General features: G+C 44.4%; 1 protein-coding gene across 1 annotated transcript in view; it reads left to right on the top strand.

Moving 5' to 3' along the window:
* The first annotated feature begins 868 nt into the window (after positions 1–868).
* Positions 869–15,415, top strand: part of GTDC1 (glycosyltransferase like domain containing 1) — a 488,045-nt gene continuing 473,498 nt past the window's right edge. The window contains exons 1-2 of the mRNA XM_082260340.1: positions 869–876; positions 10,904–11,111. Coding sequence (XP_082116466.1) covers positions 10,933–11,111 — 179 coding nt within the window. The 5' untranslated portion in view covers positions 869–876; positions 10,904–10,932. The remainder of the gene's footprint in view (positions 877–10,903; positions 11,112–15,415) is intronic.

Below are 15,415 nucleotides of genomic sequence, written 5' to 3' on the forward strand. Positions count from 1 at the left end.
AGGAGGGTTATCACCTTGGTCAGGTTTATTTTTTGACATATGTGTCCCTTTGGGGAGATTTCCTTATACTTCCTATCCCAAAGACATAACAGGAAGTGGGAGAAAATCTTTTTAAAGTGACGAAATCTGAGGGTGTCACCAGAACTAGTGTCCCCACTGGAAGATTTCCCTTCTATTCCTGTTGGCGTCAACTGAAAATATGGGATTTTCTTTCACTTATAACTGCAAACAGGATAAATAGAGTGAGAATCTCCCTAACGGGGACACAGACAGCGTCTCTGTTAGGGAGAGTCACCCTTCTTATTTCCCCCGGAGATCTCTCACCAAAAGTGAAAGGAAATCAGGAATTTTGAGTGATCACCAGCACAGGAATGGAGGGGAAATCTTCCAATGGGGACACTAGTTCTGGTAAATCCGGTGACTACCAAAGCTTTCCTCTCACTTCCTGTTTTGGCTATGGGACAGGAAGTGAAGAGAAATCTCCCCAATCTCACAGGAGGTATTCTATACAAAAATAGTACAGTAATAATAAAACGTTTTGCCTAATCTTCTGTAAATACATCTATCCTCCTCCATGAAATGCTCCATGACACACAGATGTCCTCTGTCTCTGCTGCATCCCATCATCCACACTCCATGCAGCTCTCTGCCCCCAGGTAACCCCTCCGCACAGCTGTTCTAATGACGTCACCTTACCACCCTCCTCTTCTCTTACGTTCTCCTTTTTTTGCCATGCCCACGTGTTTCTCCAGCCCCGCCTGTGGTGTTGACGTTCCCACTCGCGTAACACGGTGGGCGTGATCGTGGTGAGCAGGACGCATGCGCGGTAAGGCAAATCCGTCCTAAGTTACCTCTCTTTCGGGGCGGGGTCACGTGGTATGTCGGCGCTTTTTGGCGCTTGTTGTAGTGGAGCGGGTGGGAGAGGCACTGCAAGAGTCAGCGTGCCTTGGAGAGACCGAGGAGGGGGGATGTGTAATGAGGGGCTCAGCTCATACCTGGGGGGGCTCATTCACCTCTATCCGGTCACACTTCTCTATTGTGGCAATGACTGCTTTACTACACATTACCCCGGTATACATACACTGTATACTGTCTGTGTGACTCCAATGTACTGTACAGCACAGCGTATACTGTAATGCACATACAACACGTATACTGTAATGCACATACTACACGCCACGATGCGTATACTGCATATCGCAACACATATATAATACGCCACAACACGTATATACTACACGGCACAACACGTATATACTACACGCCACAACACGTATATACTACACGCCACAACACGTATATACTACACGCCACAACACGTATATACTACACGCCACAACACGTATACTACGCGCCACAACACGTATACTACGCGCCACAACACATATACTACACACCACAACACATATACTACGTATACTACGCGCCACAACACGTATACTACGCGCCACAACACATATACTACACACCACAACACATATACTACGTATACTACGCGCCACAACACGTATACTACGCGCCACAACACATATACTACACACCACAACACATATACTACGTATACTACGCGCCACAACACGTATACTACGCGCCACAACACATATACTACACACCACAACACATATACTACGTATACTACGCGCCACAACACGTATACTACGCGCCACAACACGTATACTACGCACCACAACACGTATACTACGCGCCACAACACATATACTACACGCCACAACACGTATACTACGCGCCACAACACGTATACTACGCGCCACAACACGTATACTACGCACCGCAACGCATATACTACACGCCACAACACGTATACTACGCGCCACAACACGTATACTACGCACCACAACACATATACTACGTGCCACAACACATATACTACACACCACAACACATATACTACACACCACAACACATATACTACACACCACAACACATATACTACACACCACAACACATATACTACGTATACTACGCGCCACAACATGTATACTACGCGCCACAACACGTATACTACGCACCACAACACGTATACTACGCGCCACAACACATATACTACACGCCACAACACGTATACTACGCGCCACAACACGTATACTACGCACCACAACACATATACTACGTGCCACAACACGTATACTACACACCACAACACATATACTACACACCACAACACATATACTACACACCACAACACATATACTACACACCACAACACATATACTACGCGCCACAACACATATACTACACACCACAACACATATACTACGCGCCACAACACGTATACGACGCACCACAACACATATACTACGCGCCACAACACGTATACTACGCACCACAACACATATACTACGCGCCACAACACGTATACTACACACCACAACACGTATACTACACACCACAACACGTATACTACACACCACAACACATATACTACGCGCCACAAAACATATACCACGCGCCGCGCCACGAATACTACGCGCCACAACACGTATACTACGCGCCACAACACGCATACTACGCACCACAACACATATACTACGCGCCACAACACATATACTACGCGCCACAACACATATACTACACACCACAACACATATACTACGCGCCACAACACATATACTACGCGCCACAACACATATACTACGCGCCACAACACATATACTACGTGCCACAACACATATACTACACACCACAACACATATACTACACACCACAACACATATACTACACGCCACAACATGTATACTACGCGCCACAACATGTATACTACACGCCACTACACGTATACTACATGCCACACCACATATACTACACACCACACCACATATACCACACGCCGCACCATGTATACTACATGCCACAACACATATACTTCACGCCGCAACACATATACTACACACCACACTGCAACACGTATACTACACACCACAACACATATACTACACACCACACTGCAACACATATACTACATGCCACACTATATATACTACGCGCCACACCATGTATACTACACGCTACACCACATATACTACACGCAAACACAGCGCAATTTTGCCCCATTTGACGCCTGGCAAATCGCTGTAAAATTGCATAGAATCGCAGGGTGCCTGTTGCTCAAAAGAAGTACAAGAACGCTGCGATTCTCCCTGTGATCTTGGACGCCAGGATGTGAACTGAGCCTAAGAGCCCCTTTAGACCGGGTTCACAGTATTACAAATTGGATGTGGGTTTTCTCCGCATCCAATTCGCATGTCAGGAGATTGTGACCGGCTCTCTATGGAGGCCATTCACATATCTCCGGAGCAGCTCCGGTGTGAATTGCACAGGAGTCCTGTGCGTCTTCTGGTCCCTTTCAGGTCCAAATTCAGCCAAAAATTCGGACCAAAATCGGACCTGAAACAGTGAACCGGGATGCTGTGAGCCGCTCTGTGCTGCACTGAGGACCGGTCATGCTGTATTGTTATCACAAGGGATGTTTATATTCCTTGCAATAAAAGTGATAAAGAATTATTTTTTTGTAAAAAAAAAAAAAAAAAATGTAATAAAAAAAAATGTTAAAGCGCCCAAGTCTCCGCACGCAGTGGTGAACTCATATGTAGGTCACGTCTACATATGTAAACGGTATAGCCGCAAACATCTGTAGGAGAGCAATAATTCTAGCACTACACCTCCTCTGTAAATCTAAACAGGTCACCTGTAGACATTTTTAACCACTTTACCACCGGAGGATTTTCCTGCTTTACGTCTGGGCCACTTTTTGCTATTCGGCACTGCGCGACTTTAACTGACAATTGCGCGGTCGTGCGACACCGTACCCAAACAAAATTTACGTCCTTTTTTTCCCACAAACAGAGCTTTCTTTTGGTGGTATTTGATCACCTGTGCGATTTTTACTTTTTGTGCTATAAACAAAAAAAGAGCGTCAATTTTGAAAAAATAACAATATTTTTCACATTTTTAATATGAAATTCCCCCCCAAAAAACTGTAAAAATCTAAATTTTTTAAATTTTTGGCCAATTTGTTTTCTGCTACCTATGTTTGGTAAAACAATTCACAATAAGCGTATTTTGATTGGTTTGCGCAAAAGTTATTGCGTTTACTAACTAAGGGAAAGATTTTTGTCATTTTTGGTGTTTTTTTTTTTAACGAGTAATGGCGGCAATCTGCGTTTTTTTTTTTTTTGCGGGACTGCGACATTGCGGCGGACAGATCGGACCCTTGACTGACATTTTTGACACTTTTGGGGGTACCAGTGACATTACTGCAGTAATCAGTGCTATACATATGCACTGTTACTGTAAAAATGACACTGGCAGGGAAGGGGTTAATTTTATTGGAGAGGGAGGGGTTAATGTATGCCTGGTGCTTACTGACATGTGTGGGGGGAGGTGACTGAGTGACACAGGGACAGATCGGATGTTCAGCTATGCTGAAGCCTGCAATCTGTCACTCCCTGTCACTTAGGAGATCCGCCCGCTTTGTTTACACATGCGGGCGGATCTCCAAACTCAATTCCCCGACGATCCGGGAAGAGCGGCGGTGATCACCTCCGCTCCTCCCCTGGCCCGACTCCCGCTGTGACTGAATACAGTTGGAGCGAGCCTCCGGCGGCGTGCGTGCGCCGCCCACAAGGGGAGGAGTCCAGCGACGTAGGTCTACATCGCTGGACGGGAACTAACCACTTTGCCGCAGTAGAGCTCGAGTGAGCGGTCGGCAAGTGGTTAAAGCATCGCCTATGAAGATTTTTAAAGGGTAATTCCGCTTTAGTGGGGAAAAAAATAGCAAATAAAGAAAAAAACAATTGTGACACAAATCATATTGTAATTGAAAGCTATTAAAAATGACCTTTCCTTTTCAATCTGCAGATGTTGTAATTTTCTGAAAATCCAATATGGCCACCTGGAGGTGTTCTGTACACAGAATGTATACTGGCCACACCCCCAGAAACATAATTTCCTGCTTGTGTGATTGGCTCACCAATTTTCCCAGAAGTCTGCCTAAAGCTGGATACACACTATCCAACTTTTGTGGTTAGATTTCCTTCAGATTTACCTTTTCTATGTAGTGCAAGGGCCTGCCGGATTGCATACAAATTGAAAGTGTTTAGGTTTGACCTCATATTATATGGTTTTGGTAAGTCTAAAGGGAAAAGTATTCAGAAAATCTTATAGTGTGTATGGCCCATAAGATACAAGTCAGATTTCTGGCATCCCCTGCAGCAAAAATGTCATTTTTGGTGAGAAACTCCCAATAGGAACACCTCTAAAGGGATGCGGGCCCAACAGATTTCCTCATTAGAGCCCTGCAGCTGCCACAGCTGATAGATAATTATGAAACCACTGCCATCTGACCCACCTAGCACAGAGGAACAATGATTTCTCCAGAATAAAAAAAGATAGGAATCCGCAACAAAGTTTGTTGTAATCCTTGTAATACAGGCATACCCCACTTTTAACCACTTGCCGACCGCCGCACGACTATCTACGTCGGCGGTCAGCCCCTCACAGGCAAACTAACGTAGGGCTACGTTGCTTGCTTGTGAGGGTCTAGGGAGCGAGCGTGCGCTCCCGCGTGGTCACGGACCCCTCCGCGCGTGTGACCAGCGGACCCGATGTCCGCCGGTCACTCGGCGATCGGCGGGGGAGAGGGAGAATGTGAGGCAGCTTTTGTAAACAAGCCACCTGTCATTCTCCTCGCTGTAAAGACACTGATCACATGGATCTACTATGTAGATCCGTTGATCAGTGTCCTTACAGCTCAAGCCACAGCCAATCACAGTAGAAAGCACGCCCCTAGGGACACACACACAGCCCCTCCCTCCCAAATAAAGTTAACCCCTTCACTACCAGTGTATTTTTACAGTAACAGTGCATATATATATAGCACTGATTACTGTAGAAATGTCACTGGTAACCCCAAAAGTGTCAAAAATGTCAGTCAAGGGTCCGATCTGTCCGCCGCAATGTCGCAGTACCGCAAAAAAAATCGCAGATCGCCGCCATTACGCGTTAAAAAAAAAAAACAACAAAAATGACAAAAATCTTTCCCTTTGTTAGTAAACTTTTTCGCAAACCAATCAAAATACGCTTATTGTGATTTTTTTTACCAAACATAGGTAGCATAAAACAAATTGGCCGAAAATGTTAAAAAATTTTGATTTTTAAATTTTTTTTGGGGGAATTTCATATAAAAAAATGTGAAAAATATTGCTATTTTTGCAAAATTGACGCTCTTTTTTTGTTTATAGCGCGTGATCAAAAAATCGCACAGGTGATCAAATACTACCAAAAGAAAGCTCTGTTTGTGGGAAAAAAAGGACGCCAAATTCGTTTAGGTACAGCGTCGTACGACCGCGCAATTGTCCGTTAAATCACGCAGTGCCGAATCGCAAAATACCCCCTGGTCGGAATGGGGGTAAAATCTTCCGGGGCTTAAGTGGTTAAGTACCCAATGGGACCAGAGCATGTATGTGAAACGAAAATGTACTTAAAGTGAAGCAATACCTTTTTTCATTTCTCAATGCATGTAAATACACTAGCTCCATAGGAAATCATAGTCAGCTTGACATGGCACTGCTCCCAAACCATAAATGACAAGGACACGAAGGTTGGGGAGCATGTTATGGGGATCCAGGACTATGACATGGTAGATTACCTAGGCAAGCTGGCTGGCCACAAATATGATATGTTGTAGTCCTGGGTCCCTTCTCGGTGCTCCCTAAGTTTGGTATCCCTGTCACTTATGGTTTGGGAGCAGTGCCATGTCAAGCTGACCAAGATTTCCCATAGACGTCAATGTTAAAAACCGAGAGTAGTGCCATGCCAAGCTGACCAGGCTGTGTCCGTACTCGCAAGTGTACGTAAAGTGAGTGTACTTAAAACGGGGTATGCCTGTACGCAGAGATCACCCAGAGGGGAATGTTTGTTTCTCAACAAAAGTGGAGTTACTCTTTAAGTTTCGTAGTCTGGCACCATTCCACAAGCACATGCAATTTTAAAGCATGACATATTGGGTATCTATTTACTTGGTGTGACATCATCTTTCATATTATACAATAAAATTGGGTTTATATTATGTATTTTTTCCTAATTAATTAAAAAACGATTTTTCCCAAAAAATTGCGTTTTAAAAATCGCTGCGCAAAAAAACTGTGACATAAAAAATTGCAACGACTGACATTTTATTCTCTAGGGTCTCTGCTAAAAAAAATATAATTTTCTAACAAAAAAAAAAATACTGATTTTTATTTGTAAACAACAAGCGTCAGAAAAAGGCCTGGTCAGGAAGTGAAGAAGCTGATTGGCTCCCATGCCCAGCTGCACCAGATCTTTTTTTAAATCCACCCCTCTGAATGCAATCAGAAGCAGCTGTCAGGTTTGCACAGACCAATGGCTGGTGTCACCGCAGTTCACAGGTAACCAATTACATGCATGGACAGCGTACGCAGACACTATGTGCTCGGATCCAATCGTCTGCATGCCAGATTGTGACATGCAACTGTGTCTGTGGAGGCACTTATGTGTGCATGGGCCCTAAGGCCCCTTTCGTTTTTCTCAGCGGGGGATCGAGCCGCCGATCCCCCGCTGAGTAGCAGGAGGACAGCTGTGTCTCCGCGCTGTGTGGGGAGACACAGCTGTCAGTTCCCCATGCATCTCTATGGGGTAAATCGGATGGAAACGGACCGTCGCTGGAAAATAGGGTTTCCATCCGTCCAGATTTGATGGACCGGATCGGGTCGGATGTCAGCGGACATGTCTCCACTGCCATCCGATGCCCCATAGGAATGCATGGGGGGACCGTTCAGATCCGCCAAAAAAAACGAACAAGCGGATCTGAACCTTCAGCCCCTTCACACCTCTGTGTATCTACATAACTGTCTGTGCAACAACGTGTGTGCATGGGTGTGGGCTCTTTTTAAAGCTGAACTCCAGGCAAACAGATTGAATACTTTTATAGGGGCTTAGTTATATGCCAAATGAGATTTATTTCTGTCCATCCTGCCCTGAAATTTACACAGCATTGCCACACAGCACAGATCAATTTGGCAGGGCAGGAGGCCTCATTTTTCTCTATGAGTTCAGTAATACAGGTCTTGTTGCTCCCCCTGCCTGTGACTAGGCAGTGAACGGAGAAGCAGTAATGAGCTCATTTCTGCTCTCTACTCTTATCAGCATTCTCTTTGAATTAAAATTATATTAAAGTGATTGTAAAGTCTTTTTTTTTTTTAGTAAAAAATAACAAACTTACCTGCTTTGTGCAGTGGTTTTGCACAGAGCAGCCCAGATCCTCCTCTTCTCGGGTCCCTCGCTGGCACTCCTGGCCCCTCCCTCCTGCTGAGTGCCCCCACAGTAAGCAGCTTACTATTGGGGGCACCAGAGCCGAATTACAGCTCCCTGTGTCCATTCAGACACAGAGCCACGGCTAAACCCCACCCCCTTTTTCTTCTCATTGGCTCATTGACTTTGATTGACAGCAGCGGGAGCCAATGGTGCTGCGCTGCTGTCTTAGCCAATGAGGAGGGGAGTCCCAGGCAGCTGAGACACTCCTTCAACATCGCTGGATCTAGATGGGCTCAGGTAAGTATTAGGGGGGCTGCTGCACACAGGAGGTTTTTTATCCTAATACATAGAATGTATTAGGATAAAATATCCTTATGCCTTTACAATCACTTTAAATCCAGATTAAAAAAATTTTTATACTTACCTGCTCTGGGTAATGGTTTTGCAATCCTCCTTTTCTCAGGTCCCCCACTGGCGCTCCTGGCCCCTCCCTCCTGCCGAGTGCCCCCATAGCAAGCAGCTTGCTATGGAGTCACCTGTGCATGCTCACTCCCAAGCTGGTGCTCTGTGTGTCCGTTTACACATGGAGTGCGGCTCCTCCCCACTCCCTCCCCATTGGCTCACTGTCTGTGATTGACAGTCGAGGGAGCCAGTGACCCCTGCTGCTGTCTCATCCAGTGAGGAAGAAGAGACCCAGGAGAGCTGCGGCTCTCGTGCACAATGCTGAGTCGAGTATAGGGGGGGGCAGCACAACAATTTTTTTTTTTTCTTTACCTCCCTGCCTAAAATGCATTAGAGAAAGAAAAACCCTCTGCCTTTAAAAACACTTTAATGCCCAACTTTGGAAAAGGCTGATACCAGGTCAAATTCAGATCCTTATGTGGCATGACTTTTATTAGCATGTGGGCTCTGCATCCGAGGTGTTTGGCTCTCAATCCTTATCTAGGTTCTGTTATACAGGAGAGTGCAAGGATCATGCTGATAGAAGGAGAGAGCAGAGAGAGGAGCTCATCAGTCTGTAGATTCTCCTATCTCTTTCAGTCACAGGCTTGGGAAGGGACAAGACTTGTAAGGGCTCACTCACACCAGCTTTAAACCAGTATTATACCCAAAAGCAAACATTTATTATATTTTAGCTTACACTTCTGAGACACAGTGGCTGCATTCGTTTTCTTTTTTAGCCTTTTTTTTTTTTTATTTTCATCTGGTGATCCAGCCAGCAAGTCTGTTGATCTTCACAAACTCAAGCTTTCCAGCAAAATGTATCAGTTTCCATGGATGAGACAAAACATTTACCACTGACGGGTGCTTACAATGATCAGCTATTCCTGCAGAACCTTTTTTTTTTTTTTCCAAAATCAGAACTTTTATCCCAAAAGAAAAAAAAAAAAAAGAACTGTTTCTGTAACTGATTATAAAGTGTGAGCTGGAGTTTGGCTTCAATTTGTTAGTGTATCTAAATCTGCTAATATATTTAACACTCCCCTCCCCCCAGACTGACAATGCTGCTGTCTGTTGTGCCTCCTATGCTCATTCCTCCAGAGTGGGGGCTCTCTTATACAGTAGGTGTGTTATTGGCCAGATCACCAGAGGGAAAAAGCCTAAAAAAGAAAACGAATTCATCACATCTATTGATTAGTAAGCTGCAATATATTACATTTTGGTTTGGGGTTTAATACCGCTTTAAGTGTAACTAAAGGCAAACTTTTTTTTTTTTTTTTTTTTTTTTTTTTTTTTAGTTTTGGATAGAGTGGAGAGGGATTAGAACCCCTGTCAGCTTTTATTGCTGCTCCCCCCCCCCTCTTTAGGGAGATTCACCCTCTATATGTCCTGTTTACCATTATAATCAGAAATGAAAGTAAAAAAGAACCCCAAATTGTAGGTTGACACCAAATCAGGGGGGGGGGGGGGGGGAGTCTTCCAGTGGGGACACTAGTTCTGGTGACAACCTGGGATTCCCTTACTTTGGAGGGATTTTCTCTCATTTCCTGTTTTGACCATGGGACAGGAAGGGAAGGGAAATCTCCACAATAGATGTAAAAAACCTGACAGGGGTTATAACCCTCCATAACTGTCCAAAATGGGGAAAAAAAAAAATGTTTTGCCTTTAGTAACACTTTGAAGTTGATCTCCTAAAGGCAAATAGACTCTGCACTTTGCAGGTATGGTTGCTCTAGAGCAGGGATATGCAAACCGTGGTCCTCCAGCTGTTGCAAAACTACAAGTCCCATCATGCCTCTGCCTCTGGGTGTCATGCTTGTGGCTTTCAGAATGTTTCTATGCTCATGGGACTTGTAGTTCTGCAACATCTGGAGGGCCACGGTTTGAATATCCCTGCTCTGGAGCTTAGTAAATGAGTCAAGTCTTCAGTTTGCAAAGAATACCCAATAAAATGCAAGGAAAATTAAAAAAATTTGTATTTTTGCTTGCACATGATTGGATGATGGAAGTCAGCAGAGCTTCTGCTCATTTACTAAGCTCTGGGATAACTGCACTTTGCGAAGTGCGCAGTCTATTTGTCTTTAGTTAATTTACCCTTTTGGTTGTGCCGTGTGATTTTCTCTGAGGGTGGGGTGTACATATTCATGATTCTCGTCTCTCTTTCTTTTAGAGCGTACAGAAGACAGAGGATCTCCAGACATGAGCATCCTTCTGATAGAGGCCTTCTATGGAGGCTCCCACAAGCAGCTGATGGATATCCTGAAGGATGAAATTGACGGCTGTGTTCTGTACAGTCTTCCGGCTAAGAAATGGCATTGGAGGGCCCGGACCTCTGCTCTGTACTTCATGCAAGCTGTTCCTCCCAGCGACTCTTACAGGTAGTAGTACAACAATGATGGGAATTATTGGTAAACAATGTGCCATACACATACCTGTCATTATTGCAGCTGTCAGCTTGTCAATAGGAACAGCTGAAGGGTATGAAGAAGTCTGATAACTGTGGGAAATGTATTAGGGCTCTTTCACACGGGCGGTCCGATCAGATCCGCCTGTTAGTTTTTTAGGCGGATCTGATCAGATGCCCCATTCAGCCCTATGGAGCAGCGGATGTCAGTGGTGACATGTCCGCTGACACCCGCTGCCATCCGCATCCGATCCTGTCCGTGAAATCCGGACGGATGGAAACCCTATTTTCCATCTGTCCTTGGGATCGGATCGGATCGGATGAGAGCGGACAGGCAGTCCGCTCTCATCCGATTCCCCATAGAGAGCAGCAGGGGCTGTGACACCTCCCTCTCCTCACTGCAAGCGGAGACGGAGCTGTCATCCGCCGGCTCAGCGGGGATCGCGGATCGATCCCCGCTGAGCAGCACGGATCCGCCTACGGAGGCGGACCGTGTGAAAGAGCCCTTAGTGAGAGCATTGACAGGTCAGGTATTCCCAATAAATATCGAAAACATTGGGGTTGATTTACTAAAACTGGAGAGTGCAAAATCTGGCGGAACTGTGCATACTGTAGAAACCAATTAGCTTCCAGGATTTTTAGTCAAAGCTTAACCACATACTGCAGACGGCGGCCCGCACGGGCAAAGTGATGTATTCGTACATCGCCGTTTACTTCTGGGTTCAGGGGTGCGCACATTCACCTGCTATGATTGTATGCAGCGGGAGCCTGTCAGCAAGTCCCAGCCAATGATTTATGGCCAGGACCTACTGGTCGACTGTGTCCAATCACAGCCCAGAGCCCTGTGTTGACAATCAAACGTGGGAAGCATTTGCAATGCTATTACTTCTTAATAGTATCCCAATCGCGGTGCAATTTTGCCACGGGAAAATCGCAACGCGCGAAACTTGTCACTCAAAAAGAAGCAGGAACTTCTTTTTGGTGAAATCCTCGCACATTGCAATTTGCCGCGACAATCGTGGAAAAACCGCGCTGTGATTGAGAAGTAATGGCATTGCAAATGCGTCCCGCATTTTGCCGCGATTTGGCCAGCCATTCAAATCGCCTAGATGTGAATGGAGCCTTCACACATTCATTACACATAGTTAGGCACACATTTAACCCTTTGATCGCCCTAGATGTTAACCTCTTCCCAGCCAGTGTCATTAGTACAGTGACAGTGTATTTTATTAGCACTGATTACTGTATTAGTGTCACTGGAGAGGTCAGTGGCAGTCCTCCACCCCCAGCATCAGTAAGTGTCAGATTGCCGTTGCAGTCCCTTTTATAAGTTATTATAATTATTATTATACAGGATTTATATAGCGCCAACAGTTGCTGATAACCACTATTAGTGGTAAAAAAAATTAGGTATATATCAAATAGTTTGTAGACACTATAAATTTCATTTAACCGCTTGCCGACTGCACACAGTATATTTACTTCGGCAGTCAGCCCCGGCCAGGCAGAGTGACGTAGATCTACGTCGCTAGCCTGTGACCGGCTTTTGAGCCAATAGCGCGAGAGCGCGCGCCCGCCCCGGCTCGTTCACAGAGGAGTCCGCGCGTGTGACCGGCGGTCACACTACGATCGTCGGTAGAGCGGGAGAAAGGCGGGCGGTTTATGTAAACAAGCCGCCTGTCATTCTCCCCTGTGTAAAAATGAAGATCAGATGGTTCTACTATGTAGAACCGTTGATCTCTGTTCTTACACCAGTAGCCATGTCCAATCACAGTTAGAATCGCGCCCCTACGACACACTTAACCCCTCCCTCTCCAATACAGTTAACCCCTTCCCTGCCAGTGTCATTTTTGCAGTAACAGTGCATATATATAGCACTGATTACTGTAGTAATGTCACTGGTACCCCAAAAGTGTCAAAAATGTCAGTCAAGGGTCCGTTCTGTCCACCGCAATGTCGCAGTCCCGGAAAAAAAATCGCAGATCGCCGCCATTACTCGTTAAAAAAAAAAAACACCAAAAATGACAAAAATCTTTCCCTTTGTTAGTAAACGCGATAACTTTTGCGCAAACCAATCAAAATACGCTTTTTGCGATTTTTTTTTTTTTACCAAACATATGTAGCATAAAACAAATTGGCTGAAAATGTTAAGAAATATTGATTTTTACATTTTTTTTGGGGGGAATTTCATATAAAAAAAAAGTGAAAAATATTGTTATTTTTGCAAAATTTACGCAATTTTTTTGTTTATAGCGCATGATCAAAAAATCGAACAGGTGATCAAATACCACCAAAAGAAAGCTCTGTTTGTGGGAAAAAAAAGACTTGAAATTCGTTTAGGTACAGCATCGTACGACCGCGCAATTGTCCGTTAAAGTCACCCAGTAAAAAATCGCAAAAAAACCCCTGGTCAGGAAGTGGGTAAAATCTTCCGGGGCTTAAGTGGTTAAATCAATCATAAAAACTTATTGTAATTTTTTTATTTTTATCCAAGACGTAGCAGAATACATTTTGGCCACAATTTATGAAGAAGTTTCATTTTTTTTTTTATTTTCTTATTGGATATATTTTATTGCAGAAAGTAAAACATTTTGTTGATCTTTTTCAAAACTCAAATACCACCAAAGGAAAGATCTAATTGTGTGACAACAAAGATATAAATTTTGTTTGGGTACAGCGTCGCATGACTGCACAATGCTAAATAGTAAAAAATGGCCTGGTCATGAAGGGGGGTAAAACCTTCCTGAGAGGAAGTGGTTAACTGAACAAGTTGAAGTTAGAAGCTGATTGGTTACTATACACAGCTGCACCAGGTTTTTGCACTTACCAGCTTTAGTAAATCAACTCCACTGTCCGTACTTTAGAAGATACTGGATACTTACTTGTCAAAAAAGTTGTCCAAACTCCTCTTTCTCAATTGCTTACGTTTCCAGCAGTCTTCACTATTTAACACTCAAAGTGTATTGAATGCCTCACCACTCCCTGTATAGACCTGAGGCTGCAGAGCATTGCACCGACGACACACTGATCACGGTAGGTGCAATGCTTTACAGGTTCCTTTGCAAAACAAATGGACCTCTATCATAAGATAAATGTTGCTGAATTTATTATTATTTTTTTTTTTTTCCAAAAGATAGAATTTCTTTTTAAAAATGATATAACCGCATCAAGTCTGTAATGTTCCATCTGTAGCTGTGACCCAGGGTTTAGGGTTACTGCTCAGTCATGTGGTACAGCGGGCAGTGTGCCCAAAATGTGTGCTTTTTCTGTGACTGGGGACCACATGATTTATATCATGTAATGCATTCAGGGGTAATGACTGCAGCAATAGTTGTTCTGGGTCCATATACAGTGCATCCAGAAAGTATTCATAGCACTTCACTTTTTCAAAATTTTGTTATGTTACAGCTTTATTCCAAAAATGGATTCAGTTCAATTTTTTCATCGATATTCTACAAACAATACCCCATATTGACAAGGTGAAAGAAGTTTGAAATCTTTGCAAATGTATTAAAATAAAAAACAAACAAAATCCCATGTACAGAAGTATTCACAGCCTTTGCCATGACTCTCAGGTGCATCCTGTTTCCACTAATCCATCCTTGATATGTTTCTATATCAGGATCCATATCGATATCTTGAGTCTACCTGTAGTAAATTCAGTTGATTGGACATGTACAGTTAATAGCGCATGTCAGAGCACAAACCAAGCCATGAAGTCCAAGGAGTTGTCTGTAGACCTCAGAGACAGAATTGTATGGAGGCACAGATCTGGGGAAGGGTACAGAAAAATGTCTGCAGTATTGAAAGTCCCAATTAGCACAGTGGCCTCCATCTGCGAATAGAAGAAGTTTGGAACCACCAGGACTCTTCCTAGAGCGGTCGGCCCGGCCAAACTGATCGATCAGGGAGGAAGGGCCTTAGTCAGGAAGGTGACCAAGAACCCAATGGTTACTCTGACAGAGCTCCAGCTTTTCTCTTTGGAGAGATGAGAACCTTCCAGAAGAACCACCATGTCTGCAGCACTCCACCAATCAGGCCTGTATGGTAGAGTGGCCAGACAGAAGCCACTCCTCAGTAAAAGGCACGACAGCCCGTCTGGAGTTTGCCAAAAGGAACCTGAAGGACTCTCCGACCATGAGAAACAAAATTCTCTGGTCTGATGAACCAGAGATTGAACTCTTTGGCCTGAAAGCCAAGCGTCCTGTCTGGAGGAAACCGGGCACCGCTAATCACCTGGCTAATACCATCCCTACAGTGAAGCATGGTGGTGGCAAC

Source organism: Pelophylax lessonae, assembly GCF_965119305.1.
Source record: "Pelophylax lessonae genome assembly, chromosome: 6".
NCBI lineage: Eukaryota > Metazoa > Chordata > Amphibia > Anura > Ranidae > Pelophylax > Pelophylax lessonae.